Raw genomic sequence first — 20324 nt, forward strand, 5'->3', positions numbered from 1 at the left:
CAACGAGTAGAGGACAGACGTCAGGCGTCTGGACTCAAGAGGGAGGGGTGCCAACAAGTTCCTAGCTGGGTGACATTTAACACTAAGGAATTTAATCTCTGAACCTTGCGGACTCATCTGAGCTAGTGTCTCAGGTTTTCCAGATTCCCTGAGACCATGCACAAAAGCCCCAGCACAAGTCTGAGGATTGTTAGGTGTGAAATAGCATGCACTCCATAAAAATGTAATACTTAGTAATAATAAAAATCACCCAACTGGTTTGGTCAGTTTCCTCCACACTCCCCGGTTGCAGTTTTCCCTGCTCAGGTACTTATTAGAACTGACAGTGACTTGAACAGACCGACCGGCAGACTTCACAAGGCCCTCATTGTACAGAGCACGTGTGATTACGTAAACAGAGCTTTAACCTAACTCTCCAGGTCACTGCCCCGGACTGCAGAAAGTACGCTGTCAGTCTTCATTCTGGGGGTGCTTCTCAGTCAACTTGTTTCCTTGTTCATTCCCAGCTACTCCTACCCTTTCCCACTCACAGCCAGCCCACAGAGGAGCCCTTACTGGTGTAAGAGGAGGCAGAAAATGGGCTGGAGCTAATGTGTGTCTCAGCTCTAGGTAGTAAACATAGACAAAGAAATCTGGTTCTGACTCCAAGGGGCATGTTTAGGAATCCCAGAACGTGAGCAAGTCCGTTTGCAGAGCCGTGTGTACACTGAGTGTGGGCTAGTTTCTTCCCCTGGAGCCCTCCTGGTGTTTTCCCTGTGTGAGCATGACGTCTGCCTCTGTGTTCAGAACGTGATTTCTCTATCAGCTCTTCCTTACTGAAAATAATCTCTCTTCTCTCTTTGAGGTTTAGGGGTTTTTTTAATGATTTATTTATTTTTATTTTACATGCATTGGTGTTTTGCCTGCATGTCTGTGTGAGGGTATCAGATCCCCTGGAACTGGAGTGAGCCTGCCATGTGGGTGCTGGGAATTGAACCTGGGTCCTCTGGAAGATCAGCTAGTGCTCTTAACCACAGAGCCATCTCTCCAGCTCAAAGTTCAGTTTTTAAGAATGTTTTTAAAACCGGTACTTTAGCTTTTTAATGCACTGTTTCTTATTCTTTTTTTTTTTTTTTTTTTTTTTTTGGTTTTTCGAGACAGGGTTTCTCTGTGTAGCTTTGCGGCTTTCCTGGAACTCGCTTGGTAGCCCAGGCTGGCCTCGAACTCTCAGAGATCCGCCTGGCTCTGCCTCCCGAGTGCTGGGATTAAAGGCGTGCGCCACCACCGCCCGGCTATTTCTTATTCTTAAGGACTTAATGTTTTTTTTTTCAATTTATATGTATGTATACCACATGTGTGTACCTATGGATGTCATTGGATCCCCTGGAGCTGGAGTTACAGGTGACTGTGAGCCACCCTAGGTGCTGGGAACAGAACTCCAGTCCTCTGGAAGAGCAGCCAGTGCTCTTACCTACTGAGCCATCTCTCCAGTCACTAATATACTGTTTCTACGTGAGAGTTTTCTACTTTCCCCCATGACCTCATTGCATATTAATGTATAATATAAGTTCCTGTACCTAGGGCACATAAGAGTTCAAACCATTTTGGAGTTCAGGTTTTCAATGTCCAACGGGAAAATAAAGGAGAGTCCTAGTTCTTCAGTGGTCTAGGCAGCAGGCAGGGACAGGTGCGATGATTGACATGCTCCAACCCCATGTTCTCACTCATGACTCACTTGCTCCTTTATACACGAGTCTGAATGTGGCCTGTCCATGCCATGGCCTGCTCCTCCCCGAACTTGGAATGGCCTTGCTTCTTGGAAAAATAGTCCTCTCCAGCTAGATCCGGCTTCCACTCTGTAAGTTCTCTGGCTTAGACAAATCTACTGCAGTGTTTCTTACTGGTGTTCTGTAGGACATACCTGCAGCACCACACTTTCCATGGTAATAGTCGTTTATTTACATCCTTATATACAGATGACGCAATCTTAGTTTCTCCAGGGCAGCCTCCTTCTTTGCTGTTATTCATCTTTGTAGAACCAATGCCTACCATCATGCTTTGCACCTCTTAGATATTTTTGGTTCTCTTGAAATTAATCCAAAGACAAACCTCCTGAGGCAAACCAGGTAAGTCTTCTGACCTGAAATTCAAGGTCAGAGAGAATCTTTGAAACAGACTGCTTGTGTCATTAAAAAAAAATCAGAACGCAGGAAGCTCAGGCTGAGGTGCCCTTCAGATTGCTCTAGGAAGGTTGTGTGAGGGTGGGGAGCTTGGGTTTTGTGAGGTGAGAGTTCTCTGCCCACCTACCCAAGGCTTGGGCCTGTCTTTCCAGGCTTGCTCTGACTTGATCAGAAGCCCGTGTGTTTGTTGGTCACCATTTTATGAATACAAACCAGGACATAGCCCCATACACGGGAATTTTTTTCTCATTTATGGCTATTACTTGAAACATGTAAATCACCAATAACATTTTAAAGGCAGGTACAGGTCATGGGCAGTGGGTCAGCTGCTACAAGGGACCATTGCTTGGCTTTAGGAAGTTTTCCTGGGCCGCCAAGGCCTGGCAGCCATGGCCAGTTAGTTGCTGAGGGTATCAACCAGCTGCTCTAGGCTGTCTGATATTCCCAGTGAAAGAGCTGGAGTCTGAAACAGGCCACAGAAGCAGTCCAGGCCGAGATTAAATAGTCCATAATGCCTGCAGAGACTAAAGACCTCAGGGCCAAGGAGCCTGCTGCCCTGAACCAGAGAGAGAGACCCAGAAGAAGATGGCCGTTTCCAGACCTACTAATGTCAGAAAAGAGATGAGCTGTTGAAGGTTGTCATGGTCTTCGTATGTGACATCTGGTCAGAAATCCACAAAAGCAACTACATAAATGGGTAGGACATGCCTGTTGTAAGGAGTGGCCTTGATGTCCTCATGGAATAGGAAGCCTCTGCAGAGCTTGAGTTCTGTTCTAGTGGCAGACATTACGTTAGAGAGGAGCAAATCTGGCCTTTGTGCAGTGCCGCAGACTGGGTCTCAGTAGGAACACCAGACCGAGGGAGAATGGGGTGAAGGTACTCAGTCTAAGTGAGATTCGGCGAATGACAGACAGACACAGACACCAGAGTATGCTGTGAAACTGCTGTAATTTTACTCAGATCAAGCAGTGTTTTTTATACATTCATTTGAGGAAACATGGCAATCGGCCAGTGGGGCGATAGACATAGAATTAACAATGTGGTCACACAATTTTCTCAGAATGACTAACAGATCTCATGAGTACAGGTGTTATTTTCTCTTTTGTGGTTCCTCATCCAGATAGAGAACATTACGGCCCTAGCTGAAGTTTTCCTTCTACATAATTATTAGACCTTTGTTTTGTATCAAAGTTAAACCCTTCCCACCATCGTTCTCACCATGGTTTCATTTGTGTGAAAATATTTAACCTTTGCCTGCAGGTGAGAAGGCACCAGGGGGGTTGGGACCTAGCTATTCTTTCCATGAACTGTAACTTATGCCATTCTGTTTTCATGCTATTATGATTCACCCATTGGTTCCCATGTTTATCATAAGCTCCCGTAAAGGGCAATGGCTCCAAATAATTATTATATCTAGGATTAAAGTTAGGGAGTTGCCACCACCGGCCCTTGATGAGAAACTCTATTTGTCCCTGGATAATTCTTGTAGCAATGGCTAATTTCTGTAACTGTTTCCTTGTAGCTGCTGTTGGCTGTACGTGTGGATTGTTTATGAGTTCCTGGACTTTTACTTTTATTCTCTCTTTGTTAGAATCTTTGTCCCTTTGAGTCATAAGTTCTTTTTGCTCTAAATCATTCATAAATTCCCCCAAACTTCTAGGACCCTCTTTAACTGTTTGCCTAAAAGCTTGAATTATAGGTGGGGGTATTGTGGTCACTTTTGAGGAATCATTATTCTCTTTATGGGGCACATCAGGAACATTGAGAGTTAACTTCCTGAAATCAATACACAAGGAAACAGCAATAGTCACAGCTGCAAAGAGAAAAAGGCAGAGTGTCAGCCAGCCTCTGCAAGCAGATTTTGCGTGGTTCCGTGTAGCCTGGCACCATGATTCGGGCAGATTGATAAGGGGTCGCCAGGGGCATAGACCCGAGGGCTGCGAGCCCCCCTTTCCCACGTAACCACCTCATCCAAGGCATTTGTCACGCGGGCGACACCGTCGTGGGCGTGGCAGTGCAGACTCAATATGTGTCCAAAGAGAACATCTTTTAGCTTCTTATTTCTTAGAGACTTAGTGAGTTTATGTTGTTTGTTTTCCTATGTGTTCAGCTCAAGCACCATGTAAATCAGTTCCTTGAAAAGGAGATTAAATAATTTCCTTCCATCTCTGTAAAGGCATTGTCTGTGAACAAGTAGTAAGTAGCTCTTTGTAACTTGTGTAGCAGCTGCTGGCCTTAAAGCAGCCTGTTCTGACTTTGGGCCAGAGCAGTGAACACTAGGATTCCCAGGTGACAGGACTCAGGACCTTGCTGCTCATTCTCATGTAAAAGAAAAAAATGTTAAAGGCATGTCCTTAGTGACATTTTTATCTTGTTATTTTTAGATGAGACAGTGTTGATAATGGGTAACAATGTCCTTAGTGACATTTTTATCTTGTTATTTTTAGATGAGGCAGTGTTGATAATGGGTGACAAACTGTGAGAGTTTCCAGATCTGGCTTAAGTTTTAACTCGATTCAGCCTCTAGCTTTGAATCTGAGAATTCCCGTAAATTCCTCATCTGTGAAACGGTGATCATGACAACTGTATTTACCCCAGGAAGCCTGTGAGATGAGATGAGCCAACAAATATGCTACTTAGCCAAGTTCCTAGGATGTTTTGAACACTCAAGGCCTGGTAGTCACAATAGTAAGCTTGGTAATAATTGTTATTTATATGGGGATCAAATACTTAAAATTATAATATGAAAGCATATTTAAGACCTTAGGAAGCTTTGTGTTTAAAAAGCAACCAAGAACATTTTAGAGGTGATTCTTAGTATGTTCTCAGGCATTAAAAGAGAAAGTCCTTTTAATTAAATTTACCCTTCTAAAACCTAGGCAAATAAGATGGAATTGTGCCCTATGCCTTCCTGTTCTTTCTCCTTAAGGAAATTGCACTGCCAGTCCACGTTTGTCTACAATCCTTCTCTGTTCCAGCCCTACTCTTCCAGTGGAAAGCTAGGAATTTCATTCTTACTACTCTGTATGTAACCCAGGGTCTTGACAGTGGCAGTGGCCACAAGTTCCTCCAGGGCCCACCTCTCATCCTTCAGACTGGCTCTGAGCTGAGGCTTCCCATTGTTCACCATGGCTTAGAAGCCCCCCACCACACACACACACAAACACACACACACACACACACACACACACACACACACACACCCCTCAGTCACCATTACTGAAACTGGAGGCATTTTATGAACTTGTGTCTGTTACTGGCTCAGAGCACAAGAGGTAATGGAGAGAGTTTTTGGCTAAAACAAAACAAAAAAATTCAAACTAATAGAACCTGCCATTAAACTTATGATTACAGAAACGATATTTATAGGTATAATTGGCTTTTATTAAAGAGTATGTATTAAAACCAGCAGATAAAACCATATCTGTCAATTCTCTCTTGGTGGAAATGGCTAATGATATTTGAAAGCAGGTATCTAGTCACTTTATTGTCTGGTACTATTCAGCCCATCAAGTAATTTTAATTAAGGCTTTTTTCCATATCTAGAATACTTCCATTTATTGACCAAATACTTTGTAAATGCCAAATAGAAAGTAGTACACGTCATTCACTTGGATTCTAATTTTTATGAGGTCATATACAACAGCTCGACTTTAATTTTAAACACATCATAAATAATTAGAAATGTGGGCTGGAGAGGTGGCTCAGTGGTTAAGAGCATTTGCTGTTCTTTCAGAGGACCCAAGTTCAATTCCCAGAACCCACATCAGGAGGCTCACAACCACTTGTAACTCTCACTTCAGGGACTCGAACACCCCTGCACTCATGCAGATACACACACCCATACATAATTCAAAATAATAAAAAATGCATGAAACAAAGTCAACACTTGTGTGGTACTCCCTTTTACAAGGCATCTTTACAAATATTATCTCACAGGTTAATATCACTGTAAGATGAAAAGGACAAATGTTTTCTTCATTGTTTAGGGGGAAAAAAAAGACGTGAAGAGACTCAGAAATGTTTGTTATTAAAGTTCATGGTTCCACCACTTATGACCTCACACCAGCCACTTAATCAGTCCACACAATTCACTGAACTGTGAAACAGTTTAAAAAAGTGCCTACTTCACAGGCCAGGAAGATGGAATGAGTGGGAAGCACAGAGCCTGTGTCCGTGCATGGTGTCATCAGGTCATTCTTAACTGTTAGAAAATGTTGGGATTCACACCTGGATCCAGGCCTCCTGACTCCTAATCCAGAACTTTTCATCATTCCAGTGACCCATAGACATGATGGTCATAAAGGCAGTTCTCCTTTAATAAGAAAAAGGAGCTGGAAGAGAAGTATTTGGATCTCCCAGCACAATAAAATAAATGTTTGAGAGAGGCACTAATTATCAGAATTGGGTCACTATGCATTGTGTTCATGCGTCAAATTATCATCATGTGATACCACAAATTTGTATAATTATCACATGTCAATTTAAAATTACGTTGCAAGCAAGATGTAAAGGTCCATGCTTGTCATCCCAACTCTCCAGAAACTGAAACAGGAAGATGTCCAGTTTGAGGCTAACCAGAGTTACACAACCAGTTCTCGGTCAGCCTGAAATAGTCAGACTCTGTCTCAACAAGGAAATCACATACACCATTTAAAAAAAAAAGAAAACAAAACAACCCCACCCCCAGCTATGTTCATGGAAATCCCCCAGTCAATATTGATGTCTGCTGGTCAAAGTGAAGATCGTAAGTGGCTGTAACTACTCCCCGTAGATGGGACATCTATATCAAAATCCTCCCCCTCCCAACCCCAGGGCTCAGAGAACACCCATCCAGGAAGAATGTAAAAGCCAAAGGCTGGAGAGGAGCACTGTGAACTGCTGTCTTTTGGGATATGACGTGGCCATTGTGCTCATGAACTCTACACAGCTTTGGTTACCTGCACACCTTGATAAGCCAGTCCAAATTCCAGCACAGACTAGGGAGGATCTCACAAAGTCCCACCCCTAGTGGGGGGTGGAAATTCAGTTTTCTTCAGGAGTATAGCCACTACTACTTTGTCCTGCTTCAGTGGATGACCTCACACTTGTACACATATGGGCAGGCCTAATTGGACTTAGTGAGTTATGTAAAAGAAGAGGAGGAAGAAGGGAAGGAAGGGAGGAGAGAGAGGCAAATACCATTAAAACACATTGTAGACAAATACGGAGTTTACGAAGAAGGAATTAAAAAATCTTTAAAAACTTTAAGCAGAAAAAAAATTGACATTTGGAGATTGTAATTCCTTGGGGAAACAGCAGCAGTGACATGTGAATACCCATAAAAAGCAGCTTTGAGGAAGTACAATTCACATAGTATGCAGTTCATCAATTTAATATGTGTTATTCAATAGTTTTCTGTGTATTCACAGACTTGTACAACCATCAATCACTAGGATCAATTTTAGAAAAAAATCTTTATCTCAAAAAGAAACTGTATTCCCCTGCCGTCTAGTTACAGGTAGCAGTTAATCTTGTTTTATTCTTTTAGTTTTGTTTGTTTGTTTGTTGTCTTGATTTGCCTCTTCTGGCTCCTTTCACATAGCACAGTATTCTCAGGACCCATCCCTGCTGTGCATGAGTGAAGGCTCTTGCTTGATGGATGCAAATGATGCTTATTTTCTGGCTGTTTGTAGCTTGCATCATTCAGAGTCTACCTGTCTTCATTAGTGATGTCAAGACCTATTTTGTGGAAATTCTACAGAGGTGTTTGAACTTGCTTCCTTGAGTAGTTACGAAAGTTAAACAAAGTGATGTTAGAGCACCCAGCCATCACAGTAGCATGTGATTTAATTAAGCACCAAACTTTGTGCCTAGCACAAGGGGGTCTCAAGTCCATTTGCTCCATTTGAATATCCAGGGTTTATTAAGAATTTATTAACAACGAAGCACAAGGTTGCTTAATCTGTAGCCCCAACTAGTCTGTAACTCCTTGTGTAGCTCAGGTTAGCACACATGGCAAGCCGCCTGCCTCAGCCTCCTGAGCACTGGGATTGCAGGAGTGAGCCCCCACACCTGCTATAGATAATATTTTCACTATTGCTTTGAGGTTGAAGTACTGATTTCTTCCATCCTTTGTTTTGTTCTCCCCAAGGCTATGCCTTCCTGCTGTTCCAGGAAGAAAGCTCAGTGCAAGCTTTGATAGATGCCTGCCTAGAAGAGGATGGGAAACTGTACCTGTGTGTGTCCAGCCCCACCATCAAGGATAAACCGGTAAGTGATATGTAGCCAGCTTCTACTTTCCCAGAGCACATATGCAGTTGACTAGCTGTTCATCCTCCTTATCATGGAAGTGCTTCATTTAGGAGCCTCTTACCTGGATTAACCTTGCTGTGTAGAGCTGGGACTGTTGCTAGTGATGAGAAGTTAATTAAAAAGTACTCACAGTTCATCTTACACTTTTGGGACCATAGGTAAACAAATGTGTCCTTGATACCCACTTACAGCTTGGTAAGCTAACTCCTGTTTGGAAACCCTAAATTGAGGTGAGCAATGCTCTTAGTGGCTTTGACAGCTCTTTTCTGTCATTATTTCAGATCAAGGACAGGAGGAATTTATTTTTAAAATATCATAATTGATAATGTTTAAATGTCCCTGAATGTAAGGCTTTATGTTGGGTTGTATCCATGGCTACCTGGTGGGTGGGCCAACAGGTCACACTAAATGGACAGTTTCAGCAGGCCAGGAGAAGGGCAGGACAGAGAGCATGGCACTGAAACTGTAAACAAATGTATGAGATAGGCTTGCTCCTTAGAGTGGGAAATAGTAAAAACAGTGATGTGGAGTGGACAAGGGGCTGAAGCGATATCTAGGGCGTAGGACAACCACCGCAGACTTCCATCAGAGATACAGGGGGGTCACTTGGTTGATTAATTATATTCTTAACACTGTGTCTGCAAAGAGTTGGCTTAGATGTAGAAATTCCAAGTTTGAGTCTTAACTTTATTATTTAAATATCTGCTTGGTTCTGAGTAAGTCATTCATCCTCTCCTTGGTGAATTGTGGTTTTCTCAACTAGAAAATGGGAACAACAGTTATTCTAACCTGGGTTGTTGAGAGAAAAATGAATGTAGAAGCACTCAGTAGAGAGTGAGTACTTGTGCAGATATAATTCTTTGGTGCTTTCAGTCCTGCATAGTGCTATAATTCAGGACAGCACAGCTAGAGCTCAGCTCAGGCCACACCTGCTGGGAAGAACGGTTTCCGACTTGTAGAAGAATGCCACCTGAGACTTGGTCACCTATAAGGAGGGAATTAGTATATAAGTAGAAGAGGAAATTATTACAGAATGGGGTTATTGAGTCGTGGCAGAAAGGTTAACACAGAAAAAGAAGTAAGGATTTTAGCCATTATGAAAGTATCACTGTAATTGTTAAGTTCTGGGACCAATGCCAAATTTTTAATGACGGTGTTGGATACTGTGGCTCTATGGGTTGGGAAAGAGTAGGTGAGGAAAAGAGTGGGGAACCTTTGTTAACTTTGAGCTTTATTTAAAAGGTATGTGCATGGTGTGGGAGACATGGGGACTTACTGATAGGAAGAACATGTAATACACCATCGGAATAATAAATAAACCTGAAATTACTTAAGTCCTTTAGAGTAGTGTAGAGTAGAAAGTTTCTACCAAATTTATCAGTTTGTCTTAACAGTCAGTCTGCAGAGATGTCCTGCACCTTTCATTCAGTGAGAGTGAACTAGGAGGGGTTATGGTAGGACTGGCCATGCACTGTAGTAGGAGAGGACTAGAAGTACCTTTTATATGTAAAAAGGCAAAGGGATAGTGGTTCATGATGACGTGACTATGTCCACAATAGAGAACAAACTGTAGAATTGAGGTGAGGAGATGAGATGGGCTCAGGACTCAGAAGTTCCACCTCACTGGCTCTGTAGGGGAAGGAAGGAGATAGTGTCTGGCAGGGGGACCCTTACCGGGACAAGATATCTCTTGAGAGGGAGCAAACCGATGGTTGCACACATAGGTGAGTGCGGACACCACCATTGCTTTGGAGTGGTTGGTTGCACACATAGGTGAGTGCGGACACCACCATTGCTTTGGAGTGGTTGGTTGCACACATAGGTGAGTGCGGACACCACCATTGCTTTGGAGTGGATGCTTGCACACATAGGTGAGTGCGGACACCATCATTGCTTTGGAGTGGTTGCTTGAACTCTAAGCACTTGCATTGCTCTGGACTTGAGGGACTTTGAGAATAATTAGTGCAATCTTCCCTCCTGGAAATGTCTCTGGGAAACTGACTCTCATTGTGTCTTCACATTCCTACCTGATCGAAGTTTGCCTTTTCTGAGCTAGAAGAGTGGTTTCCCTCAGAGTGATGAGTTCTGACGGTGATTATCAAAAACACGTTTCATTGACCCAGACACACTCAGGGTTTCCAGCATTAATAGTTTAGATAAAACATAGGAAGAAAATCCGTCCCTGATGATACTCTAATTAGAATGAAGTGCATTTCATGTTAGGTTCCAGGTCTTTTGTCTCGTTTTGCAGCCTTTCTTGGCATTAGCTTTCCCTCCGCTGTTCCCAGCTTAATTTTGTCCTGCCTCTCTACTGGCTCGTACACGTCCCAGCTCATGCGGATGTCCCACAGAAAGTGACAGCTGGAGTCAACCTTCAGAGTCAATAAGGACCTTGGAAATAGGCAAGCACAGTCTCAGGAGCTCATTCACCAGGCTTTCTCAGTGTGGTTCCTCTTTGTTCCATGTCTTAGGTTGGCTAGCATTCATGCTCTACCCTTCAGAATCCCAGTGCCCTGGCAGTGATGTTTAGTTCTTTCTGACTCCTTGTATTTCTTCTTGGAAATATATCAGGTTCCAAAAGTTACCTTGAAGATTTATTTTATCCTTTGTCCTTATTCATTCCTTTTCCTCAGATCAAACCCCTCTTCCAGTTAAGTGGATCAAGTTATTCAGGTTGTTTTCCCAGTGCAGAGGCCCGTAGTGAAGTCTGCTCGAAGCTATCTTGTCCAAGATTGTGCTTCTTTTTAACTCAAGTCAATCCCAAACTAATGGGTTTTAGGGCACATTAGATAGGTGGTTTTGTTCAGTGATTTCCTGATTCACATGGATTGTGCTGTGTATGGCTTTGGTCCTGAAAGGTGACAGAGAGAACTGTTTATTGCCTGATTGTTTTGACTCTTTAGTCCCAAAGGAAGGGAAGACAGATCGGCAAGAGCAGGAGCTGTTGTAGCTTCGAGACCTGTAACTCCTTTTCTCCCTGCAGAGAGAGGAGCTCCACCATTCATCAGTCCTAGACGCCCCAGCAGATGATAGTTGTGTAAAGATGTGTCTCTGCCTAAGGTGCCTTCTGATTGGCTTAGTAAAGAGTTAAATGGCCAGTAGCTAGGCAGGAGAGAATAGGCAGGACTTCTGGGCAGAGAGAGAGAGAAAGAGACTGAGCGGGGGAGTCTAGGTGCATGATTTGCCGGCTGGACATGGAGAGAAAAAAGGGGGTGAGAGATGGAAGAAAGATAATGTCACATGGCGAACGTAGATTAATATGAATGGGATAATTTAAGTTATAAGAGCTAGTTGAGACAAGCTTAAGCTAAGGCCAAGCTTTCATAATTAATAAGTCTCTGTGTCGTGCTGTCGGCCCAAAGACTACAGACAGTGATGTCTGTGCTTCCAGTGAAGTAGGTGGATGTTTGAACAGTGGTCCCTTTCAGGAAGGTGATAAAATATAAATAGACAGAACCTAAAGCTTCAAACAGCAAACTATAGAGCAGGGACCTGGATGAGCCCCACAGAGCTAGCTGGTAACTGGAGAGAAGGAAGGAGACGTTAAATGAGCATGGATCTGTCTGGGCACTGGGGTTGACCTAGAATAGATCTGTAGACCAGCCTGACCCCAAATTCAGAGATCTACCCGCCTCTGCCTCCCAAGTGGGACTAAAGACATGCGCCACCACGTCCAACAATGATCCTTGCTTCTAGAGCAGATTGGCCAGAGTTAATGGGACAGGAATCACACAGAAAGGAATTTAAACTGTATTACCAAGCTGATGTGTGTTTATGTAGGTTAGGTTTTGGACTTTTGCTCAGGTAACATGACCATCCACTTAAAAACAGAAAAACAAAATTCAGTGAAAAAAATGACAGAGGCCAGGAAACTGGAATTAGATGCTGCTTACTGCTTCAGTTTTTTTTTTTGTTGTTGTTGTTTTTTTTTTTGAAACAGGGTTTCTCTGTGTGGCTTTGCGCCTTTCCTGGAACTCGTGTTGGAGACCAGGCTGGCCTTGAACTCACAAAGATCCGCCTGCCTCTGCCTCCTGAGTGCTAGGATTAAAGGCGTGCACCGCCACCACCCAGCTCAGTTCTTTTTTTTTTTTTTTTAATTAAATTCTAGCTGAGTTATTTTATGTGTGTATGTGTCTATGTATATGGGGCACATGTGGAAGTTGGAGAACAATTCTGTGGAGTTGGTTCTCTCCTTCCACCATGTCGGCCCTTCAGGGGAACTCAGGTCATCTGGGTGGGTGGTTAAGTGTCTTTACCTGCTAAACCATCTCACTGGCCCATTGTTTCAGTTCTTAATTCTGTCCAGTCTGTCATTCCAGTCTCTCTTGATCTACTTTATGTGCCTATCAGCGGAATTTCAGACACTTTCAGTCATTCTTCCTTGGTTACAGACACAGGCCTCAGAGTTAAGACCTTCCCAGTCTGGCTTCAATTTTTCCCTATCCTTACCTTTTTTGCTTTTCTTCTGCCCTTTATATTTATTTATTTACTTTCCTTTTTTTTTCATGTGGATGTGTGGAGTGCATGCGTGTATATGGTATGTTTTGATATGTGTGTGTTTGCGTACATAAGGAGACGTAGATCAATGTTGAAAATCTTTCTTCATCACTCTCCAACTTACTCTTTGAATCAGGGTGTCTCAGTCAAATCCAGTGCTCAATAACAAGCTAGTCTTGCTAGCCAGCTTACTCAGAGTCTTCTGTCTCTCCTTTCTGAGGCTGGAATTATGGGCAAGCTGACATGCCAACCCAGGTGCTGTTGATCTGAATACCAGTCCTCTTGATTGTGTGGCAAGTTATAAGTTAACTTAGAACTTAATCTCCCTCTCACTTTCACCTCATATTTTAATCAAACTGAAATATTTTTGCTTCTGTCTCAAGGTCAAATTCCTACACTTACTTCGAAACCTTTATCAAATACTATGTATTTCATGGACCTTTTTTTGATAATTTTACTCTCTATAACAAATTACACCTAGTATAGTGGTTATCAAAACAAATGGAAAGCAAAACCTCCCAAAAAATTAAACTGAGAAAAATAAGACTTATAGGGTACCTGGATTGACTGCTTCACATTTCTGCTCATGGCATATCTACTAAGACCATGTAATTCTCCACCTACTGCCTACTAAGCCCTAACTTTAATTTTGGCTTGGCTCAGTTAAATCTGGGTTTGTAGATCCATCTTAGAATCCATGGCTGTCATATTGTCTTGTCTCACCTAGGAATTCATTAACACTTTTTACCTTGATTTCCTTACAATTCATAATCTTGATCATAATTTGGGCATGATCTATGTTCTTCAAGAGTTTCTCCAAAGAAGGAATTCCTTGTCTGGCATAAGAGAACAGCATCTCCAATTTTGCTCTTAGTCTCTGAACTTGCAAGTGGGTCCAGAGCTTCTTAGAGCATGAGCCTTTGGATGCTCTATGCCTTTTCCAGGGAGGTAAAGTGGCAGTTCTATGTAGCCAGGGTGCTACATAAGAGCCAGTGAACAAGACAGCCAATTCTTTCCTTAAGGGATTGTATTTAGTGTTTACCTAAGTGTATTCTAAAGAACACGTGTCCAGTCGACAGCTGTCTTGAAAGTCTCATGTACCAAAGACTCATAACAGCAATGGGTATCATTGATTGTGCACTTACCTTGTGCATTTTATATTAATTTTCTCCTTTAATTAAAAGTTGCATATCCCAAAAATATTCAAGAAACATTAATTTATCCAGGCTCTAAAAGCATCTTACATTATGTAAATTTGTATGATAAGTGTTTAACTCTATATTTTATATCCCTGATTTGGAGATGACACTTGTGTAGATTCCTGTGAAATTAGTTATTATCTGAAGCACTCTCAGAGAATAGTTTTTCCTCTCAGGAAAAACTCAGTAACCTACATAGGTTTTATTTTTATGTGTATGTGTGCTATTTGTGAGTTGGTTTGTGCAGATAAGTGTAGCGCCCTGTTGAGGTCAGAAGAGGGCATCATATCCCCTGGTGCTAGAGTTACAGGCAGTTGTTAGCTGTCTGATGTGGGTGCTGGGAACTGAACTCAGGTCCTCTGCCAGAGTAGCAAATGCTCTTAACCACTGAGCCATTTCTCCAGAGCCCCCACCTGAATGTTTAGGTGTGAATTCATCTCAAGAGTTTTAGTAATCAATATGCTATTAACAACAATTCTTTCTTAGTACCATGGAGCTGAAAACACACATGTATGTAGACACTAGACCAAATTGTTTAGCTTGGGTACAAAATTGCTTCAGGCTATGAATCTGAAATTTAAAATAATAGCACCAAAAAATAGTGCTAGTTCCATTGCTAAATCATTTTGTGTGTGAGAGTGTTATGTGATATTTTGTGTTCTGACAAATGAAGTTTGCTTGGAGTCAGAGGGCAGAGCTAGCCACTAGCTGACCTAAATGAACTGTAGAGGGTTGAAGGACTGTAGGCAGAGACAGGAAGTAGTAAGGTGGGGCGGAGAGAAGATCTCAGTCTTTTTGAGGGAGGAATGGTAGAGGTAGGAGGTGACTGGGGGCTGCTTCTCTGATCCTAAGCAAGCTTTATTTGTCAGAACACAATCAAAACATCACACAACACGGGAGAGATTTACTAACTGCTAATTCTGTCGGGAATCAAGGAATAATCTATTAGCCATTTCTTTTCTTGGTGGTGGTGGTGCTGGGACATGCACAGAGGACCATGGTTATTCTAGGCAAATACTTGACTACTAAACCCTCAGCCACTACTGGCCATTTCTAATGTATAGAGGATAGGCAGATTGGAGTTTGAAGAGAAGAAAGTGGTTGCTTACCAGTAGAGATACGTTCTCAGTCCACCAGGAAGCTGAGGCTCCAGCCAGTGGCCTAGAGGACAGGGAACCTCACATGCTCAAGTCATAGTTAAAGTGAGTCAGGTAGCCTTGATTTCAGTCCTGACATGATTTCGCTTTCATGATCTTTAGATTCTTGGTCCCCCAGATTTAGATAATTTGTATAGCATATGGTTGTAGTAAGGTTAAGTATGACTTTAGAAAATGCATAACACATATTTTCTCTTACTTTCTCTTAGTGGGTATTAGTTTACAAGGAATCCATATGCTTTTAAAAAGTCACTTAGGGACTGGAGAGATGGCTCAGTGGTTAAGAGGACTGGCTGCTCTTCCAGAGGACCCAGGTTCAATTCTCAGCACCCACATGGCAACTCACAACCATCTGTAACTCCAGTTCCAGGGGACCTGCCCTCTTCTGTCCTCTGCAGCCTCCTACATACATGTGATGCACATACATACACGTAAGAAAACACTCATGTACATGAAATAAATAAGCAAATAGTTTTTTTGTTTTTTGGGTTTTTTTTTTTCAAGAAAGGGTTTCTCCATGTAGTTTTGGTGCCTCTCCTGGATCTCACTCTGTAGCCCAGGCTGGCCTCAAACTCACAGAGATCCGCCTGGCTCTGCCTCCCAAGTGCTGGGGTTAAAGGCGTTTGCCACCACCGCTGGGTACAAATAGTTTTTAGAAGGGTTTCTTAACCCCAAAATGAATTCATGTTAAAGTATGTGCACTCCTGGAAAAGAAAATGCATAGCAGAGAGATGCATTTGGGTGTGTGAAAGGGCTAGTAGTTTCAAAGCCAGTCAGCTTTCTAAAGGTGAGTCTGAGTGCATGATTAACCTATTACCCAGGGACATCAGAAATGGGCACAGAGTAAGGCCAAGCACCCAGCACCCACTGGTAACCAACACAGTGGATTCCCATGCCCCCGGAAGTTGAATGAGTAACATGTCCTGGGATCTGTGGAGGGCATTACCACCATAAACTGGGTGTCGTGGTAGCTGCCTATAATCCAAGCACTTGGGACGCTGGACCAAGAAGATCTTGAGTTTGAGAACATAGTGGACTGACTGCACAGTGAGACACACTCTCTCTCTCTTTCTCTCTCTCTCTCTCTCTCTCTCTCTCTCTCTCTCTCTCTTGAAAAGGGGGGGGCAGAGGGAAGAGCACCATTACTCATCCAATCTTCACAGAGCATTCCTTAGAGCTGCACACTTTACTGGGCAGTTGGACCCACACAGATGTATGAGCTCAACCTCAAAGGACCTAATGGAGGGAAATAGATGTGTGACTGGTACATGGACTAAGGAGCCACAGGTACTCTGAGAGAAGCATCATAGGGAATATTTGAGGTTGGGGAGTCATGCATGGAGAAGAATGTGCTGATGATGTGACTCAGTCAGGAAAGCCTTTCTTTACAGGAGAGTGTTCGCTTGTGTGTTCTGTGTAGCATTTAATTAATAATGGCTTTGCTAACTCCAGCATAGTGCATGGGTATGCATTATGTAACCACTTTGTAGTGTGATTTATTCATTCTCTATTTATTCACTGAGCACCCCTATGAAAGACTACACAAAACGCCATGCTTCATTAGTAGCTGAAGGTCCCTGAGAAGCTCTAAAGCTCTGTGTGGAGTACGCTCTACAGATTAGTGCAAGTCACAGTGCTTACCTTTTATACCCAGACTAAGCCTGGTAGGGCACCTGGAGCATCCTGGAAGCACCAGAGTATTATTTTCAGCTACCTCTCCAGAAAGAATTCTGACTCTTTTGATGAGTCAGAATTCTCTGGGGCCTTCTCTTGTCTGAAGATGAGTTAGAGCAGTTATTCTCAACCTTCCTGATGCTGCGACCCTTTCATACAGTTCCTCATGTTGTGGTGACCCCCAACCATAAAATTATTTTGTTACTACTTCATAACTGTAAGTTTGCTACTGTTACAAATTGTGATGTATACATATGTGTTTTCTTATGGTCTTAGGTGACCCCTGTGAAAGGGCCGTTTGACCCCTAAAGGTTTGAGACCCACCAGTTGAGAACTGCTGGGCTAGAGGGTTAGAGTTACAGCTTTTGACCTGTGGCCCCAGAACTCTTATCAAAGCCAAGGACTGGGGTGTCAGTGGCACACATCTTTAATCCCAGCACTTGGGAGGCAGAGGCAGGAGAATCTCTGTGAGTTCAAGGCCAGCCTGGTCTACAGAGCGAACTCCAGGACAGCCAGGGCTACACAGAGAAACTCTGTCTCAAAACCGCCCCTCCCCCCAACAACAACAAAAAAAAGCCAATGACTAATCATCTATTGAATTGGGTTCTGTTCTTTCTTCTACTCCGGGGAGTTACTGGGGTTGTCTCCAGCCCTCACCATCAGTAGAGATGAGCATGTGAGAATAATAGATGAGAACTCTTCCTGGAAATTGGCGGATCTGTTTATTAGAATCTATGAGATGAAAATTAGCTCAAAATGTAATACCAGATATGTATGTGCTTTGAAAAGTTCAGTCCACAAATACTGCTTCTGTGGCTGTTGGTTTTGCTGTTTAATAATAAAACAAGCCCTTACATCATGAAAGAGGCGAAGATACAAACTATGCTGTCGCTTTCTGCCTCTGCTGGTACGCTTTGGTGATTTGATGCGGGCTGTGGTGCTAAAAATGGCATTGCTGACAGCTGACATGGGTCAGAGTCCATCACTAGAACCGGCCTGCTGCAGCTCTGTGTTGGACCTGGGCTTAGCTGACTCATCCTGGCAGTGAGGGTGAGTTGGGATGCTGCAACTTGCCGGGGAGAGCATTCCGGACGGTTCTGCACTATTCTTTTCCTGTTGCATGTAAAATGAAAGGATTGTAGGACTCGGGCAGCAAATGCTCTGTTCTCCAAGAGCCAGAGTAGGAATCTGAAGGGTTTTCAGAAAGGAGGTGAGAGAAGACAATGTCTCAGCTCTGAGCAGAGCTTCATGGGAAAGAGAGCTAACAGCCAGCTGGCGGGGGTAGGGACACTGGCTCAGGTGCCTGCGCTGGACACCAGACTGCAGGTGTCTGGTTGTTGACTTGTAGGATTGCCTTGGAATAAGCAGATGGGAACAAGACACCTTGCAGTAGAATATTTGAGTTGGGGGTGGGGGCATTTGTAACCTACAGTGGTAACCAGGATGGAATGTAGGGCAAAGTGTTCCAAATACGTGCCCCCAAAATTATTGATCTGTGAATATAAAAATGCCAAGTCTAAATAGAGAATTTGAAAATTGTAAGAAGGCTAAATGATGTTTAAAACAAAACAAAAAACATATCTCTCCCCCCCCCCCCCTCACTCATAGGGTCCCTCTATGTAGCCTTGACTGTCCTGGAACTCTATGTAAACCACCAGGCTAGCCTTGAACTCACAGAGCTCTGCCTGCCTCTGCCTCCCAAGTGCAGTGCCGGTATGCAAGACCATTGACTTTTATCATATGTCCTTCAATCCAAAGAAGTGATCCATTTACATTTCTTTTCTTTTTCTGTTTATTTTTTTTTTTTTTTTTTTTTGGAGCTGAGGATCGAACCCAGGGCAAGTGACCACTGAGCTAAATCCCCAACCCCCCATTTACATTTCTTAATGTTCTTCTTAGTAGTTGACCTGATCTTATTTCTATTAATCACCTTTAGTTTTATGTGAATAAAATTTTAGTTTTTAATTTAGATTCATATTTAGTATTTTATTCTTTATTCTTTATTGATAGCAAAAATAACTGAAGTGATTTTGGTAACGTATTTAATGAAGTTTAGTCCGAGGACTTTGAGTTCTTTGAACAGCTATCTAATACTTAAATGTATTAACTTACTATATTAAAATTACTTTTAACTGTTTAAATTGGTCTCTGTAGAAGTAACGTTTTCAAAGCAATAACAGGAAATAAGGAAAAGGCTCTGGCTCTCAGGTGTTTCTGCCACATTCTGCCAGTTAGTCATTCACAATATTTTATGGTGTACTTTGCTGTAGGGCAGTTTTGTCCATATGTGAACATTAGTAGGTGTTATGTTAAAAAATTGCATAGAAAAGTTTTTGCTATGTTGTGTTTAACAATATTGAGCAGATTTCTTGCCTGTAGACTTCCTTGAGTTTTTAATTAAATACATCAATGAATGTCCTGAAACTCCGAGGAAAAGGTAATCTATAGCTTTCCCCGATAGCAGTTGCCCGACATAGCAACCCAAGTACTTACCTGCCATAGAACACACATTGGGAGCCTTGGAAAGGAAGTCATGCTTCCACCAAGAATTATGGGTTTTATTAGTGGTGCATTCCTCGTGACTTCTTGAACACTGGTGTTCAAAGTTACTATGTGGCATAAATAAATGTTTATACCAGCAAGGTTTGTGTACAACATTACTGATTGAGAAGATAAAAATTTAGAAGACACATAATTCAGCCAAACGTAGATTTCAGGGTCCTCAGGAGAGCCTTCATAGGAATGCACAATTCAGAACTGAAGCTGAAGAAAAACAAGCTCGGCATTTCTCTCTCGTAAGTGCTCACTGAAGCATTGCCGCTTGCAGGGAGGCAGGAGTCTGTGAAAACAGCTTGGGTTTCAGAGAGAGCGGCCATTGAGAGAGGGCAGTCTTAGTTCACTGTCACATGACTGTGCTAATGTGGAGAGTGTGCTGACGTCGGCCTGTGCCAACGTTTCTTTAGTCCTGTGGAGGTGCCAGCTCTGTGCAGCTGTTTTACTGGCAGCAGCTGGGAAATAAAGGTTTCATGAATAGGGTTGATCAGCCCTGTGTCCTGAGCCTTCTTCCTGTGTTTTTACCTAAGCTGTAATGCCAAGAATAGAGCAAATGAATGGGGTTGTGTGTGAATGATGAAGTGAGGGGTAGTGGGGGGTGAGGGGGAGGGGAAGAAGACCATCAATGATAAACGCTCTCAGCAGGAAGGTTCCAGGCCTTCTGCAGCATTTCTTTGAAGAGCTATAGCATACAGCAATTACAGAAGCTGTAATGTTTCCTGTAATTTTGATGAAATGAAACCAGATCTCTATGGAAACCACATGGGAATTATTTTCATTTTGAAACCAA

At 42.7% G+C, this 20324-nt stretch overlaps 1 protein-coding gene across 8 annotated transcripts in view; it reads left to right on the forward strand.

The window, feature by feature from the left end:
• The window catches only part of Cpeb3 (cytoplasmic polyadenylation element binding protein 3), a 188147-nt gene that overhangs the window by 134069 nt on the left and 33754 nt on the right, over positions 1 to 20324 (forward strand). For all 8 annotated transcript variants that reach the window (XM_059258700.1, XM_059258683.1, XM_059258692.1 and 5 more), the window contains one exon: positions 8294 to 8412. In XM_059258700.1, the coding sequence (XP_059114683.1) occupies positions 8294 to 8412 (119 nt within the window). The remainder of the gene's footprint in view (positions 1 to 8293; positions 8413 to 20324) is intronic.

The sequence above is a fragment of the Peromyscus eremicus genome, chromosome 1, assembly GCF_949786415.1.
Source record: "Peromyscus eremicus chromosome 1, PerEre_H2_v1, whole genome shotgun sequence".
NCBI classification, from domain to species: domain Eukaryota; kingdom Metazoa; phylum Chordata; class Mammalia; order Rodentia; family Cricetidae; genus Peromyscus; species Peromyscus eremicus.